The 13,943-nt window shown below is 43.4% G+C and overlaps 1 protein-coding gene across 4 annotated transcripts in view; it reads left to right on the top strand.

The window, feature by feature from the left end:
* EIF4E2 (eukaryotic translation initiation factor 4E family member 2) overlaps window positions 1-13,943 on the top strand; it is a 29,735-nt gene that overhangs the window by 12,106 nt on the left and 3,686 nt on the right. The window contains exons 5-7 of one of the 4 annotated variants that reach the window (XM_012659337.1): window positions 1,236-1,388; window positions 1,477-1,613; window positions 3,353-3,618. In XM_012659337.1, the coding sequence (XP_012514791.1) occupies window positions 1,236-1,388; window positions 1,477-1,613; window positions 3,353-3,425 (363 nt within the window). In that variant the 3' untranslated portion in view covers window positions 3,426-3,618. Of the gene's footprint in view, window positions 1-1,235; window positions 1,389-1,476; window positions 1,614-3,352; window positions 3,620-8,374; window positions 8,454-13,943 lie in introns of those variants that run through there. The other 3 variants (XM_012659338.1, XM_012659341.1, XM_012659340.1) reach the window with 3 other exon arrangements.

Consider the following 13,943-nt stretch of genomic DNA (forward strand, 5'->3'; position numbering starts at 1 on the left):
TCCCACCTTGGCTTCCCAGAGTGCTAGGATTACAGGTGTGAGCCACTGCACCCAGCCAAGAGAAGACAGGCTCTCACTGTCTCAAAAAAAAAAGTGAATAAAGTCTCTCAAAACTGCATCACTATTTGGTATATCCTTGGAACCTAGACCTCTACGGAAAGGCACTGGTGCCACTGCTTGTCTATGTGGGTTGGTGCTAGGTGGTTTTTTTAAAGATTATTTTATGACTAAAATGGTGTTATAACATTAAAGGATTTTTTTTTTTTTTTTAGTTACCCTAGTCCCGTAGAACCCGTGGGTGTGGGTGTGTGGGTGATGTTTTTACATAGTATACATATGATTAAAGTGGGTAAGAAAATAATCTTGCTAAGTTCTGCAATCTCTTCGCAGAGCCATTGGTTGGCTGCACTCTGGTATAGTGTGTCTGCTGATGCCAGGGCATTTTTCTAGAAGACACATGTGGCCACATCCATTTTCTCATCCTCCCCACCCCATCTTTCACAGCTCTCCACTGATCACATGATCTTGCACCTAATTTACCTTTCAAGCTTCATCCCCATCATCTCTAAATCTTCCCTTCCCTGCAGCGGCCCCTCCTGTTTATAGCTCCTTGACTCACAGTCAGTTTGTGCAAAGACATGTCCTTCCCAGTGCCCCCTCCTGCTTCCTGCTCAACTCCTGTTTCCCTCAGGACCCAGCTTAAATGTTTCCTCTTCTTGGGTGTTTCTGGCTGTCTTGTTCTTTAACATATTGTGCATCTCTCTGTTACTCCTGCACTTATAATTATAGCAGCATTGCTGTAATTAATTTTCTTGTCTGTCTCCTCTACTAGGTAGATATAAGTAGAGATTGGAGCTTCATGTCTTTGTACTTGGTATGTGGTGACACTCAGAAAACATTTAGCAAGTGAAGTAACAAATAATCTGTGCTTGAAATGTGACATCGCTTCATTTTGATTCCTAAAATAATTTCAATAAAAGGGACTATTTTTAAAAGGTCTGTTTAGCCATTTTATTATTGATAAATGGTTTATGCCAAGGATTCCAGCCTTGTTTTTCTTTTGTTTTCCCGTTTCTTCTCTTCCTAGTGCTACTGCCATTTTTTATATAGAGTTGAATAATTGTAAAATGACAAGACTTCTTCATACTCAAAAGATTCTTGGTCATTTACTGCCTTAATGCAAAAGAAAAAGAGCACACCGTATTTTAACATCAACGCTTTCTGTCTTTTTACAGGATGACGCAAATAAAAATGGTGGCAAATGGATTATTCGGCTGCGGAAGGGCTTGGCCTCCCGTTGTTGGGAGAATCTCATCCTGGCCATGTTGGGGGAGCAGTTCATGGTTGGAGAGGAGATCTGTGGGGCTGTGGTCTCTGTCCGCTTTCAGGTAAGCCACTGGTCTGGTTTCTTGTGTCGCCTTTGCTCCCCTTACTGCCTCTGGTTTGCTTTTATGATTCCTTCTGTTCCTCCGGTAGGAGGACATTATTTCAATATGGAATAAGACTGCCAGCGACCAAGCAACCACAGCCCGAATCCGTGATACGCTTCGGCGAGTGCTTAACCTACCTCCCAACACCATTATGGAATACAAAACTCACACCGACAGCATCAAGTACGTGTTGGGGGTTATTGGGGGGACATGTCCCTAAGCTTAGCAGAAGGAGATCCATAGATGGCCCCAGAGGAATATGGTCGCACAAGAGACTAACTTGTGGAGAAGGGACAGACCAGGCTTTCCCTCCAGGGCTTCTGGCCACTTGCTGCAGTTCTTTGTCACGAGGCTCCCTGCCCACCACACTGCCAGGTGCTTTGTAGCAGAGAGAGCCCTTCTGCAGAAACCCAGTTGCACTGCCTGGGCTTGCTTAATTTCTATAGTCTGTCTGGTCTTTCATATGCTGACCACTATCTTAAAATGAAAGACAAAGCGCTTTTCTTTCTCTTGCTGCTTTTTAAAGATAATTTCACTGAACAATTAAGGCCTCTTCCCTGCCCACCCCTCGCCCTACTTTTGCATGTCTTTTTAACCTGTTAGCTTCAGTCTGTTTTCTTTGTCCTGGGAAATTGACTGCTTATCAGGAATGACTCTATTTCCTTGTGTGTAGAGCTGAAATCACAGAGGAAGCAGGATAGTGTGTGAGAGAGTAGGAGGGAAGGGAAGCATGAAGGCTGAAGGGAAAATAAGTTTTGCGATCTCCCGAGGACTCAGGAAAATGGAGCTCTCTGTCCACAGTGAGAATCACTGGTTAGGCTTGCTCCTTCAGTGATTGAGTGTCAGAAATAAGCTCAGGTTATTATGAAAAAGTTGTGAGGATTAGCTGTCAGATCATCCCAAAACCGGAGGGAGAGCTAGCCAACTAGGAGTCAGGACTTAGGTTTAGTTCTCTCCTGTGGCCTCGTATCAGTGTCTGCCTCTGGCAAGTCTCTGCAACTCTGCTTTAGTTTTCCCACCTGTAAAATGGGGGACAGTAATACTTTATGTAACAAGGCTGTTGTGAGGCTGATTTAATCTTTGTAACTGAGAGTCCTCAGATGGAGAATGCTCTTACAGGGCCAAGTATTATTATTGCTGTTGTCATCATCACTAGTAATATCATCGTGTTACTCTTAGTAAAGACTAGTAGTGAGCCTAATGATTGCGTTCAGCAGGCAGGCCATTTGGGAATCTCTTTCTCATGCATTCACAGATAATGTTGTGGGTGGAGTGGGCTTAAACCAGCCTAAGTGCCAGTTTTTAACTGGGAACGCTGCCATAGGAGTTGGTCCATAGTCACATGGCTGGATATGACTCATCATAGCCACCAGCAGTTACTAGCCAACCGTGGCCCTTGTTGCCTGCCTTAGCAGTCCTGTGTTAGCATTGTTTTTCTCCAGGCAAGTTTTTCTTATTCTCTGTTCTGGGATAGAAGTAGTTTCTGCCCTCTAACATTCCGTCCAGGCTGGAGAGATCTACACCTTATTGTAGGATTCTTGTTTTCAAGGTTCCCAAATACCCCCCTCCACACCCACCCTGAAAGCAAGATTTCACCTGGATAGGAAAGGGAAAGGGGTATTTTTCATCAACTCTCCCCTCTCTGTTCTTCTCTGTTTCTAATAGCCTGAGGCAGTTCTTCCTGACTTTTGTAGAAATGTGTACAAGTCCTTACAGAGTCCAGGAGAGCCTGTGGACTTTTTGCCTTAGACTGCTAGAAAGACTGGCCTGCTGCTCACTACTTTACCCAGAGGTCTGACTCTGGTACTCCAGCCCTGCAGCTGTAGGGACCAGAAAACCTTCCTTGAGACCCAGATGCTACTTTCCCTTGCGTTCCCCTCTCTTTCCTCTCCCAATGAGCCAACCTTTTGCACTTCTACTAGAATGCCAGGCAGGCTGGGCCTCCAAAGGCTCCTTTTTCAAAACCTCTGGAAGCCGCGGTTGAATGTGCCATGACCCTCTTCCTCTCTGGATGGCACCATCATTGAAGCTGGCGTCATCGGAGTCTCTTGTTCTGTTGGCGTGCTACCTGGAAGATCCTTCTGTCCTGGACAAGAGGAATTGGAAGAGCATTTTATGTTTTAAGAACAGGCTGACACACAGCAGCTACAACAACAGCTGAGATCACTTAATAAATGGTGCTAAACTAGCTTGTCTCATGCTCTTGCTCTTTATGGTGCATCAAAGATGTGGCCTTTCGGGCTGTCACCGTATTAAGGGATGGCACAGGCTTCTCCATGGAGGGCCATCTGGGGAATGCAGCCTCATTTCCATAAGTCCATTGTGTAGTGTCATGTGGCATTTTGTTCCAGGACTGCTGAGGTCTGATATAATGAGGCGACACCTAGCTCTCAAAATAAGACCCTGTTTTCTGGTACTTGAATTTTAGTTCCCATCTCATCACACTGATGACCAGAGCAGAGTGATTTCTGATTTAAAATTCAGCTTGAAAGTCTGTTAAGGTTGGAAAGGGGGATCCTTGGCCTTTGCTTCGCTGACTTCCACTTGCCTTTACTTCAAAGAAATCTCTTGCTTGGAGGTAAATCCCTGCTTCTGTCTGTGTGTGGCTGTATGTATATAGCTTCCTTGCTTTGTGCTAACGGGATTTTTCTCTCTGGTGCCCAAGCCACAAGCTCTTTGCCAGCTTTCTCCGTTCTGCTTTCCCTTTAGAGCCAGATCATCTTCTTTCTGAACTAGCCCTGCTTGCAAGATCTCAAGGTTATAGGCCTTCCCTTTCTCCCAGGCCCAGTGTTACTGTGCATCAGGATCTGGGGTGGGGGAACATCTTCATCCTGTGTGAGTGTGCTCCTGGGACATCTGACCATAGCACATGCCAGCCCCTCATGCGCTTCATGGCTTTGGCTTGTATGTGCTGCAGCTTGGCCTTTAGGCCCCTAACCTGCATGTAGAGTTTCAGCAAGCCTCATGCTACTTTAGGCTTTTTTAGGAGCTACCACCAAAACCAAAAATAAACAATCATTTTTGCAAACACTGGGTCAGGCTGCCTGAGAGGATCTGTGAAAGTGGCTGTGGAGTTTTCCAGAGTAGCTGTTACACTTTGTTACCCTATTCTTAGACCATCCTGACTTACCCCTAATCTCCATGTGGCCCGGGATCCCACAGAACACACATTGGGACTAGCACTGTGAGCTCAATGTTCTAGAGGTGTTTGTGTCGTTGCTTTTTTGTTTATTGCATATCCAGAATTAGTTGACCTACCTAGAAAATGGGAGATTTGCTGGCATATGGAAAGGCCCCATTCTCTATGTTTTTAACACTTGTCAAAGAATTGCCTTCTCTGGCCCTATTGCTGTTGCCTTCAACTGCAGGGTGTCCCAGAAGTCACCATACATAGGGAAAATGGGAAATTGTAGCTAATGTACCTTTATTTGTAAAATATTCATTACAAAATTTTTCCTTTGTAGGGAGACTTTGGGGACACCCTGTATTATGGTATATGCATTGACCTTAATTTCAGCTGTATTATAACTGCTACAGGGGATGAGCTTGATGTTACCTCCCAGAGTAAAAAGTCAATCAGAAAGCACCAAACTGACCTTGAGACCTCTTGATTCTTGTCACATGTGAAAAAAGTCAGAACTGGTTCTGCTTTGTTCTATTCCTAGTGGCTCTTCCACAGGTACGGCTTTGTTTGAGCCAAGGAACTGCTGGGACTTGAGATTGCAAAGAAATGAAGGAAGAGTGAGCCAACAGTTTTTCTCCCCCAATTACTCCGAAGATTAGGGCTGCTGGAAATGGTGAGGGGAGTTTTTTTGAGGAGTGGCTTAGATTTTTCAGTCAAGTGTTCCTGATTCCAGCTTGCTATGTTTTGGTCCGATTTCCAATGTCCTTCAACTGTTTGGTTTTTCCAGCCTTCCCCTAGTCACACAGCTTGTGGCCTTTTCCCACCGCAGGCCTAGGTGACCTTAGAGGCATTGACTGCCACACAGAATGGGTAATGAGCATCTTTGCTATAGAGGGCTCCTGCCCATGTTTACTGCCAGCTCACCCCTAAGAAATAGAAAACTTGTTAAACTGAGCTTTTGCACTGGTCATGACTCCTTTTAATAAGACCAGTACATAGTTGTGTTTTCATGGGTTTGAGTCCTTGCTAGCATCAAGTGACTCACCATATCCTCTGCTTGAAGGAGAAATCTCATAATACAGCCAGAATCGTGGGGCCACCAGGATAAAACTGTGCACAGAGCCATATGGAACAGCCATACCTTCTGTGAAGAAACTCCTCTTTAGAATAGTCCCATTGCTTCCCTTTGTGCATCTGGCCTGGAATGGAAAAGGGGAGGACAGGGCCAGCTTCCATAGTGGGCCACAGTGCTGGGGAACACTGGCCAGACTTCTCTGCAGAGACTTGAGGGTAGGGGATCACTTTTTATTCCTTCATCCTGGAGAGACAAGTCGAATCATTGGGACTTTGCTTTACCATATTTAGATACTGTATTTCAACCTGAACTTTGACATATAGGCAAGGACCAATCCATCCCTTCTGTCATGGCTAAGTCATAGCCCGGTGGTGCTGGGTCACACCAGCATCATTGCTAGGCTGGCTTTGTGTCTGTGAAATGTACTGCCATACTGATGGTCACAGTGAGGAGGGCCCAGAGTAGCAGGAGGCTGAGCTCTCCAATGAGTATTGAGGGCTGGTGAGTGGGAAGCTGTGAACTTCACAGACTTTGGACAGGGGTGGAAGGAAGTACAGAATTGCACAGAAATAAGATCTCTCTGCTCTCGGAATTTGCTTTCTGATGAGGTAGGACAAGGGTGGTCTTAGAGGGCTCTTTGTTCCTCTGTCATTTGAATCAGTTCAGAATTCCCTATAGGCTATGTTAATCTTGGTAATTTTTTTCTTCTTTTACAAACTCCAGTCATATGACACTTTTTATACTTAGCTTGTTCTTTCTTACCTTTAAAAGAAGAAAGTTTTAATATTACCTAATATGCCTGGAATGCCAAGGAGAAAATAACTAGTATATTCATTCACAGCTAGCTTTAGGTGGTAGATTTGCCTCTTAGCCACGCTGTAGGCCTATGAGAGTAAGAGTGATTATACCAAAGACTATGGCCCACTATTTTATTTATACTGAACCCATGTGAGGAAATTTCTTAATCCAGATACTTCATATTGAGGTTTAACCTATAGTGAAGTATTATACTTCTGAAGAAACTGGGAGGGCAGTGTGATACCAGAATGGATTAAAGGAGCTCTGAAGTCCATATTTCTTTAGATTCTTGACTCAGAACCACTTGTTTGGGCTTACTGTAGGTGTGAGCCTTTCTGGAAACAAAAGAATAAATGAAACGAAGCTTCAACGCAACCATGTAGTTTCTTGTTGACACCTAAGTTGTTTAAAAGAGAGTTTAAATTTCACTGTTAAGAGAAAAGATTTCCTGGTTCTGTGCCCAAGCATTGGATTTTGCTTTGTCCTTCATTTGGAGTTAAGAATGAAATTGCGTTCGCTGCCACTCAGGACTCACAAAATGCCTCACGTCACCATCTCTCCATAAAGGGCTGTGGAATAGACATCTTGCTGTGGACATTGAGTTTGGGAATTGACAAAAACTGGAACGCTGGTTTGGCAGTTTTTACATTTTTCCTTAATTCAGTTAGCACATACTGGTAGATTTAGGAATACTTGCCAAAGAAACTATTAACGCAAATCTGCTTCTTATTCTAAGAGGTAGAATATTATTCTAAGATGTAGATCATTAGCCTGTAAATGCTGCTGTTCAAAAGAGGGAAATACTACCAAAACTGGTATAAACATTATCTACAAGAATGAATTTGTTGTACCAGGTCTCAGTATTTAATCCCTCCCTTTTGGAAAAAGAAAGAAAGAAAGAAAAGTTACCTGTAGAAAGCCTGGTAGTAAAGTATATTTTAGTGGTCATGATATTAAACGTGTAAGGAGTGACACAGTGTGTTGTCACCCTGGGTACTGTGTTACCAAATTAAACCAAGAGTGGAGTAATTGATAATAAGGAACTTCTGACTTAGAAGCACCAAATTTTATGTATAATCCCCAGGGAACTTACTGCTATGGGAGGGCAAAATGTAGGAAATTGGCTCCCCTGAGAAAACTTAGCTTCCAGAAATGTAGAGGGTCTGGCTCTGGTTTTCTCCTTCTGTTACTTGTCCAGCAGTCACCAAGGTCCTATTCTTTGTGGAACATCACCCTGAGAGACTGTGTGTCCTTTCTGTCGCATTTTCTTATCCCTTTCTAACCCCAAATTCTGAATTGAGTTAATCGGCATGAAAGCTGTGGTGAGCATTGTTCCCTAGAAATTTTGAAGTGCCATAATTTACACAGCTTAAATTTTGAGGTAATAGTTAGATAGTTATTTCAAGAAACAGATGGAACCTGACACATTTAGGGTCTAAGTTTAAAAAGGTTGGAAGGTTGGAATGTGAAAGCAGAGAAAATGGTATAATTTCTTCATTGCATCTTTAAGCATCATTGTGCTGTTGGGTACTTGCCTCTACCCTGAGGGTACAGCCTGATGAAGAAAGATTGTTTCTATTCCCATATACCCAAGGCAGGAAAGGCTGGAAGTGCTACTGTAAATTAGAAATGTTTCTGGTGCTGGTTGAACTTTAGCTCTGACCTCTCTGGCCTCCCCTGAAGCCTTGTTGAAGGAACAGTTGCAGATTCTTGAGGGAGCAGGAGTGGACTTCCCACGTGGAGCAGGTGGGAGAAGTGTCCACTCCCCTGAAAGGGTAGGCTGCCGCCGCTGATGTGAGAGAGACCTCACTGCTCTGTTCCCAGGTACCTTTGGCTCCACTCAGCATGGAGGGCATCTGAAGTGGGATGTGGGGTTATCGTGTCTGCTCTCTGTTCAAAAGCTTTTGATCTGAATGTGCTATTGTTTTTTTGTCTCTGGTTTGCCAGGGCCTGGGAGGAGTTTCATGGCCTGGTGAACAGCAGCGGCCGCTGATCGGACGCTCCCCCTCTGTCTCTCACACTCAGGGTAGGGCCTTGTCTATCTTCTCTGTAACCCTGTGACATACCTCTCAGCCGTAGGACCCCTCTTCCCAAGGGGATGCCCTTTTCCCATTTACTCCCAGCCTTGCCTCGGCCAACATTGAGCCTCAGAGAAAAACACTGAGTCCCAAACCACTGCGCTCTCTGGGTCACATGTGTACTGGTGAACCCTGGGCAGGCCATTTATCCTCATTATGCCTCTGTTTTCTCATCTGGAAAATGAGGCTCTATGGACCAACAGGTCTCTCAGATCTCTTTCCATGCCAACGTTTCATGATGGTAAATGTGCCACAGATTTTTTTCTTTTGCTCAGATGTGGCCATTGTTAAGCCATCTAGCAGTGTCCGGTGACTAAAGGGCAGTTCCACAGGCCCCAATATGGGTTAGATGAGAGGTATGTCTCCTGTTTGCTGGTGTTGTTTGTCAGTTGTGAGGAAACAGTGATACAAATTCAAGGTTTCAGTGGCCAAAGTAAATGGGGGCTGGATTTCAGGGCTGTGTAAAAGACAGTTCCAGGTTATACTGTCACTAGACCAGCACGTGTGTACTGACAGGGAGAGGCACTGACATAGCAAAGGCTGGGGCAGCTAAAGCATTGACTCTAGGAATATTTGGATTTCAATTAAGAGAATACCAAGTCCATGTCTGTCTGTGTAGCAAAGGCAAAGGGCGTTGGGTAGATTTATTCTGAATGAGAGGAATGGATGAAAGGCCAGTATCTGCATGTGCTGGAGATGAGAGCCTATTCCTGAGCGTCAGACTACCCTACCGCTACCATCCCTGAGAGAGTATTTCTAAAATTGGAACAGAACATGTCAACTGTCGTAGCTACTTCAGAGTTCCCCCTTCCCAGGAAGGAAATGAGGGTTTTCCAGAGAAGGAGACCTGTATCCTTCACATGGGCTAGAAGAGAAAAGATGACACTGTGAGGGACAGCAGTAGGTGGCCAGGTGTCTGGTTGCTCTGGGGTGTCAATGTGATCTACAGATAAAACACAGTCACAGAGTTCCTGCACATGCGGGTGAGACCACTCATACCTTTTTTTTTTTTAATATTTGATTCCTTTATTCTAAATTCGGTTTTCAGATGGTAATACCACATTTTAAAAATTTCAGTTTAAAAGGTTTCTCCTTAAAATATAGTCAACATAGAATTCTGAGGTGCCTGCTAATATCCACAAGGAGGGAGGTAAAACATGTTCCATCTCTAATAGTGGATAAGGTATTGATTTTCAGGCTGGAAAATAGCAAATATTTGAAATAAAATAATAAGTTAAATTCTTAGAAGCCTGGTATTAAATGGAATTGTTTTAATAATACCATATTTAATTATTTCTAAGGTTTCTAAGATTTTTTTTTTTGCTTTTAATATTCTTAAAATCAGGATGCTTACAGTGAATGTCATAAGAAGGGTTTTGTCATAGTTTAATGGATAGCCTTTCTTTCTCCTCTTTCTGTCCTTCCTTCCTTTCTTTTCTTTTTTTTTTTTTTTTTTTAGATAGGGTCTCTCTCTCTGTTGGCCAGGCTAGAGTGCAGTGGCATCATCATAGCTCACTGCAGCCTCAAACTCCTGGCCTCAAGAGATCCTCCTGCCTTGGAATCCCAAAGTGCTGAGATTACAGGCGTGAGCCACTGCACCTGGCCTGTTTCTTAAAGTACATAAAATGATGGTACCTTTAAAAATGGACAGCATGTTATTTTCCATGAGAAAAAAGTCTTTAAAATAAAAGTGGAATTGTCAGAATGGAAGAAAACTTAAAATGACTCCCTCTCCCCTTAGCAGACACTAAATCCCCCAGGAAAAATATCCTTGAATTGTTGTGAAAAGTCATATATTTGCATAATTGCCATTTTGTGGTCTCTTTGTTCTTTTTATGGCTCCCTCACATCTTTTTTGTGTAGTGCGGGAGGCAGATGAAGGCAGTACTGTGGTTTAAGTGTTTTCCTTGAAGCACAGACTTGGAAGTCTATGAGGAGTGTTTGAATATAAACAACAAAAAAAAATCCACTTGCTTCATTATCTTAACAGACTTGAAAAGGATTTCATATTGCATCTCTGTTGATTTAACCTCGCTTTAAGTGAAAGAGGTGTTCCAGGAAGATGCTGCCCAGCTTATATTTGGATCTGCCATGTTAGAGGCCCCTTAACACTTAAGCCTTCTCTCCCTCTCTCCCTTTGCTTTACCTCTTCTGAGTAGATCATGATCTGTGAAGAAATTTGGTAGGAAAACTGCTATTTAAGTCATACTTCTTGAACCACAAATACTTTTCCTCAATTTATCTGCTATTTTATGTCATTACCTATGACTGCTAATATTTTAGGACTATTTCATTTGACTTCATTACAATAAGTATTTCCCTTTTAACCATGGCTTAAAAGTCCCAGTTAGCTGCTAGGAAAGGATTCTGGTTACTTAGTTATCTGGGCTGGCGTGCACAGAACCGTGATCTACACTGTTGGAGAATAAAATTGGAGATGAGAGATTGAAATTTGCTCCACCAAACCTAAAAAGGATTTTACAGCTTGATTGAATATGCAAGGAGAGAAAAGGAAGCCAGAACTAGCCTGGGGTGGACAGCTAATAGCCAGGGAATGTTCTCCTGAAGACCACGTGCACTTAGGTCCATAGTGCCCCCCGGAGCCACTCTTCAGAGCAGAGACTCAGGTAGGGTGTCCCCTTGGATGACTCCTGACTTTCACTTGAGGACCCAGAATCACTTTTGTGCCCTTGGTGAGCACAAGCATAGTGGCAGGTAACTATAAGAGAAGGGAGGCATTCTTCTGAGTGACTGCCTTGCCCCCCGTCCACCCTCAGGAGTTAGCCTCTGCCTTTGCTCATTGTTTCCAGAGTTGGAACTTGTCTCTAGAAGTACAAAAAGGTGATGATTTGTGGCAGAGTGGATAGAAAGCCAGGTCAGAGAATTTGGGCAACAGTTTTCCCCACAATACCTGGGAATATGAAGTTGGAAGCCAGTTTGGATGGGGCTTTCTGGTATTTTTGAAACCTCCTCATCAGGACAAAGGAACATCCAATAGAGAAAGAATTCTTTTGATTTTCTCCAGCTTCGTGGCACTGTCAGCTCCTGGGTCCTATTTGGTACCCTAAAAGTAGCCTATGTGCCATCACAGCCCTGGCAGATGGCTAGAGGGCTAGTTTTCGGGAGCTTACTGTGGATTTTCTAAATTTTAGTTTGCTTTTAAAAGGATAGAAGCTCATTTTTTTTAAAAAAAAATGTCACCTGTGGCCTGTGCCACTTCCTGTCTACATTCTCCCTTTCCTTGTCTCCTGATCTCTCTGTGTACTGCAGCCAGGATTGAGGAATGTAATTGAGTGTTAGTTCCTAGCTGGTTTGAGGTGAACACATTCCTCAGACTCAATTTGGCACTGAGCTGTTTTCAGCCCACGTTTTTTAAGAAAGGCTGGACCAAAGCCATAGGGCCTCACTGCCACCAGTCTGCTCTAGCCTGTCACTGTCAGGAGCAGGCCACCCACCCTCTTTGTTTTCCTGTTAAATCAGACAGTGGGAAAACTGGCCTTTCCTGACTCTTCTTTTACTCTTCTCCCCATTTCCATTTCACAGGCAGACCTTAGAATGATAGAACTTCTTAGGTTTTCTGACTATAAAGAGGTCTATAATAATAGAAATAATTAGAATAAATATTAAATATCTGAATGAGAGAGTGTTACAGAACTCTTCAATTTACCTGCCACAGAGAGAAGAATTTATTTCTTGCCCAACCCCAGCATAGTAGCGAAATTCTTCCAAAAGATAAGATGACTGCTTATAGTGATGATTATCTTAAAAATTCTCTTCTTTATATCACTGAACAGCTGAAAGAGCTGGATCCAGATACTTGCCTGCCATCTCCCTTACTCCAAGATAGTTAATTCTCTCAGAGTCAGGAAATTCTCTGATTCTTCCTTCTCACACCCCCAGCTTTCTGTTCACTCTTTAGTAAGAGGAGCGGAATCCCTGCTTTTATCGTCCAGTGGCTATATTGGCATAGAGGTGTCACTGAAAGGGAAGAAATGGAACAGAGCCATCGGTTCCTGTGTGGTGACTTTCTTTAGTATTAGATGTAGGTACGAAAAGGTGTTCTCTGTAGTGCAGTCTCAGTAACACAGCATATCATCCCCGAGGAAACTCAGAAATAACACATGCATGTCAGTTAAGCTTGCTTTTCTCTGTGTTATTATCAGATATGTTCCTTTTCCTTTTTTTTTTTTTTTTTTTAAGAGACAAAGTCTCCCTATGTTACCCAGACTGGCATCTGACTCCTGGGCTCAAGCCGTCCTCCTGCCTCAGCTTCCTAAGTAGCTGGGACCACAGGCCTGGCTTGTTCCTTATCCTTTGCTAGATACTTGCAGTACCTCAGAGGGGTCTCTCCTTTTAAAAGGAGTTTTTTATACAATTGGCCTTTTAAAAAGATGACCACCCCATTAACTTTGTATTCAGCTCCCTAGATGAAAATAGTCGGAACACTTGGTAGCCATTGATAAGACGATCCACATGCATCCAGTTATGTAAATGCCAGCAGGCTTTTGAGATAACATCAGTTTCTTCCCAGCCCTAGTTCACCTCCACCAGCTCCAGTTTCCACTTGGTACTCATTTGCAGTCCTTCTCTTTGTGTAGTGGGGGCTGTTAGTTGCTGTCAGCCTGCTGCCATCATAGGGGAGGATGTATTAGCCGGTAACAGGAGAAGACTGCTATTAGGCTGGGCTGAGAATCTTATTTTTCAGTATTTATTTTGGACCAACTGCCATATGCCCAGTTTATTGTAACAATTTTAAGATAGGTCAGTTAAAGGCAGAGCTTCTAGAATGTCCTTTTAAAGTTAAAGGGAAATAATCCTGGTTAATAAGAATTGTTTCAAAATTTCTAGCAAATTTAAGTCTGAAGCACTGGGCTAGGACAGGAGCTAGGTAGACTTTAAAGCCCCTACCAGCCCTGAGATTTTGAGATTCAGATGGTGATGGGACCTGCTAAGATGTCATTGGATTTCTAGTGTGGGACTGGAAAGATCACCAGGGGGTGGCCAAGCCTGCCTGCATCCAATAGAATGCAACTAAGAGGACACACATTGGGATCCCCCAACACATACACACACACACACACACACACACACACACACACTCTTCTGTTTCAGGAATTAGAGCATGTTTCCAGAGTGATAGGTACCCAGATTTCACCTGGAATATCCTTTCCTTTTGTAAGCAGCTCTAAGTGTTAAACTGAGGATTTTTATTTGGTTGGTTGGTTGGTTTTTTGGTTTATGTAATACAATCACGTGGTTCAATGTTTTTAAAAATGTGTGTGAGAGAGGGACAGAAAGAGAGAGAGAGAATGTCTCCCTCACATGGCTTACTCCATGTGCCCAGATGCCACTGTGCCCTTTTCCGCCCTACTACCCTAGGTAACCACTGTTGTGGGTGTCTGGTGTAGCCTTGCTGAGTTTTTTTTTTTTTTTTTTTT

Source organism: Propithecus coquereli, unplaced genomic scaffold (genome assembly GCF_000956105.1).
Source record: "Propithecus coquereli isolate 6110/MARCELLA unplaced genomic scaffold, Pcoq_1.0 Scaffold605, whole genome shotgun sequence".
NCBI lineage: Eukaryota > Metazoa > Chordata > Mammalia > Primates > Indriidae > Propithecus > Propithecus coquereli.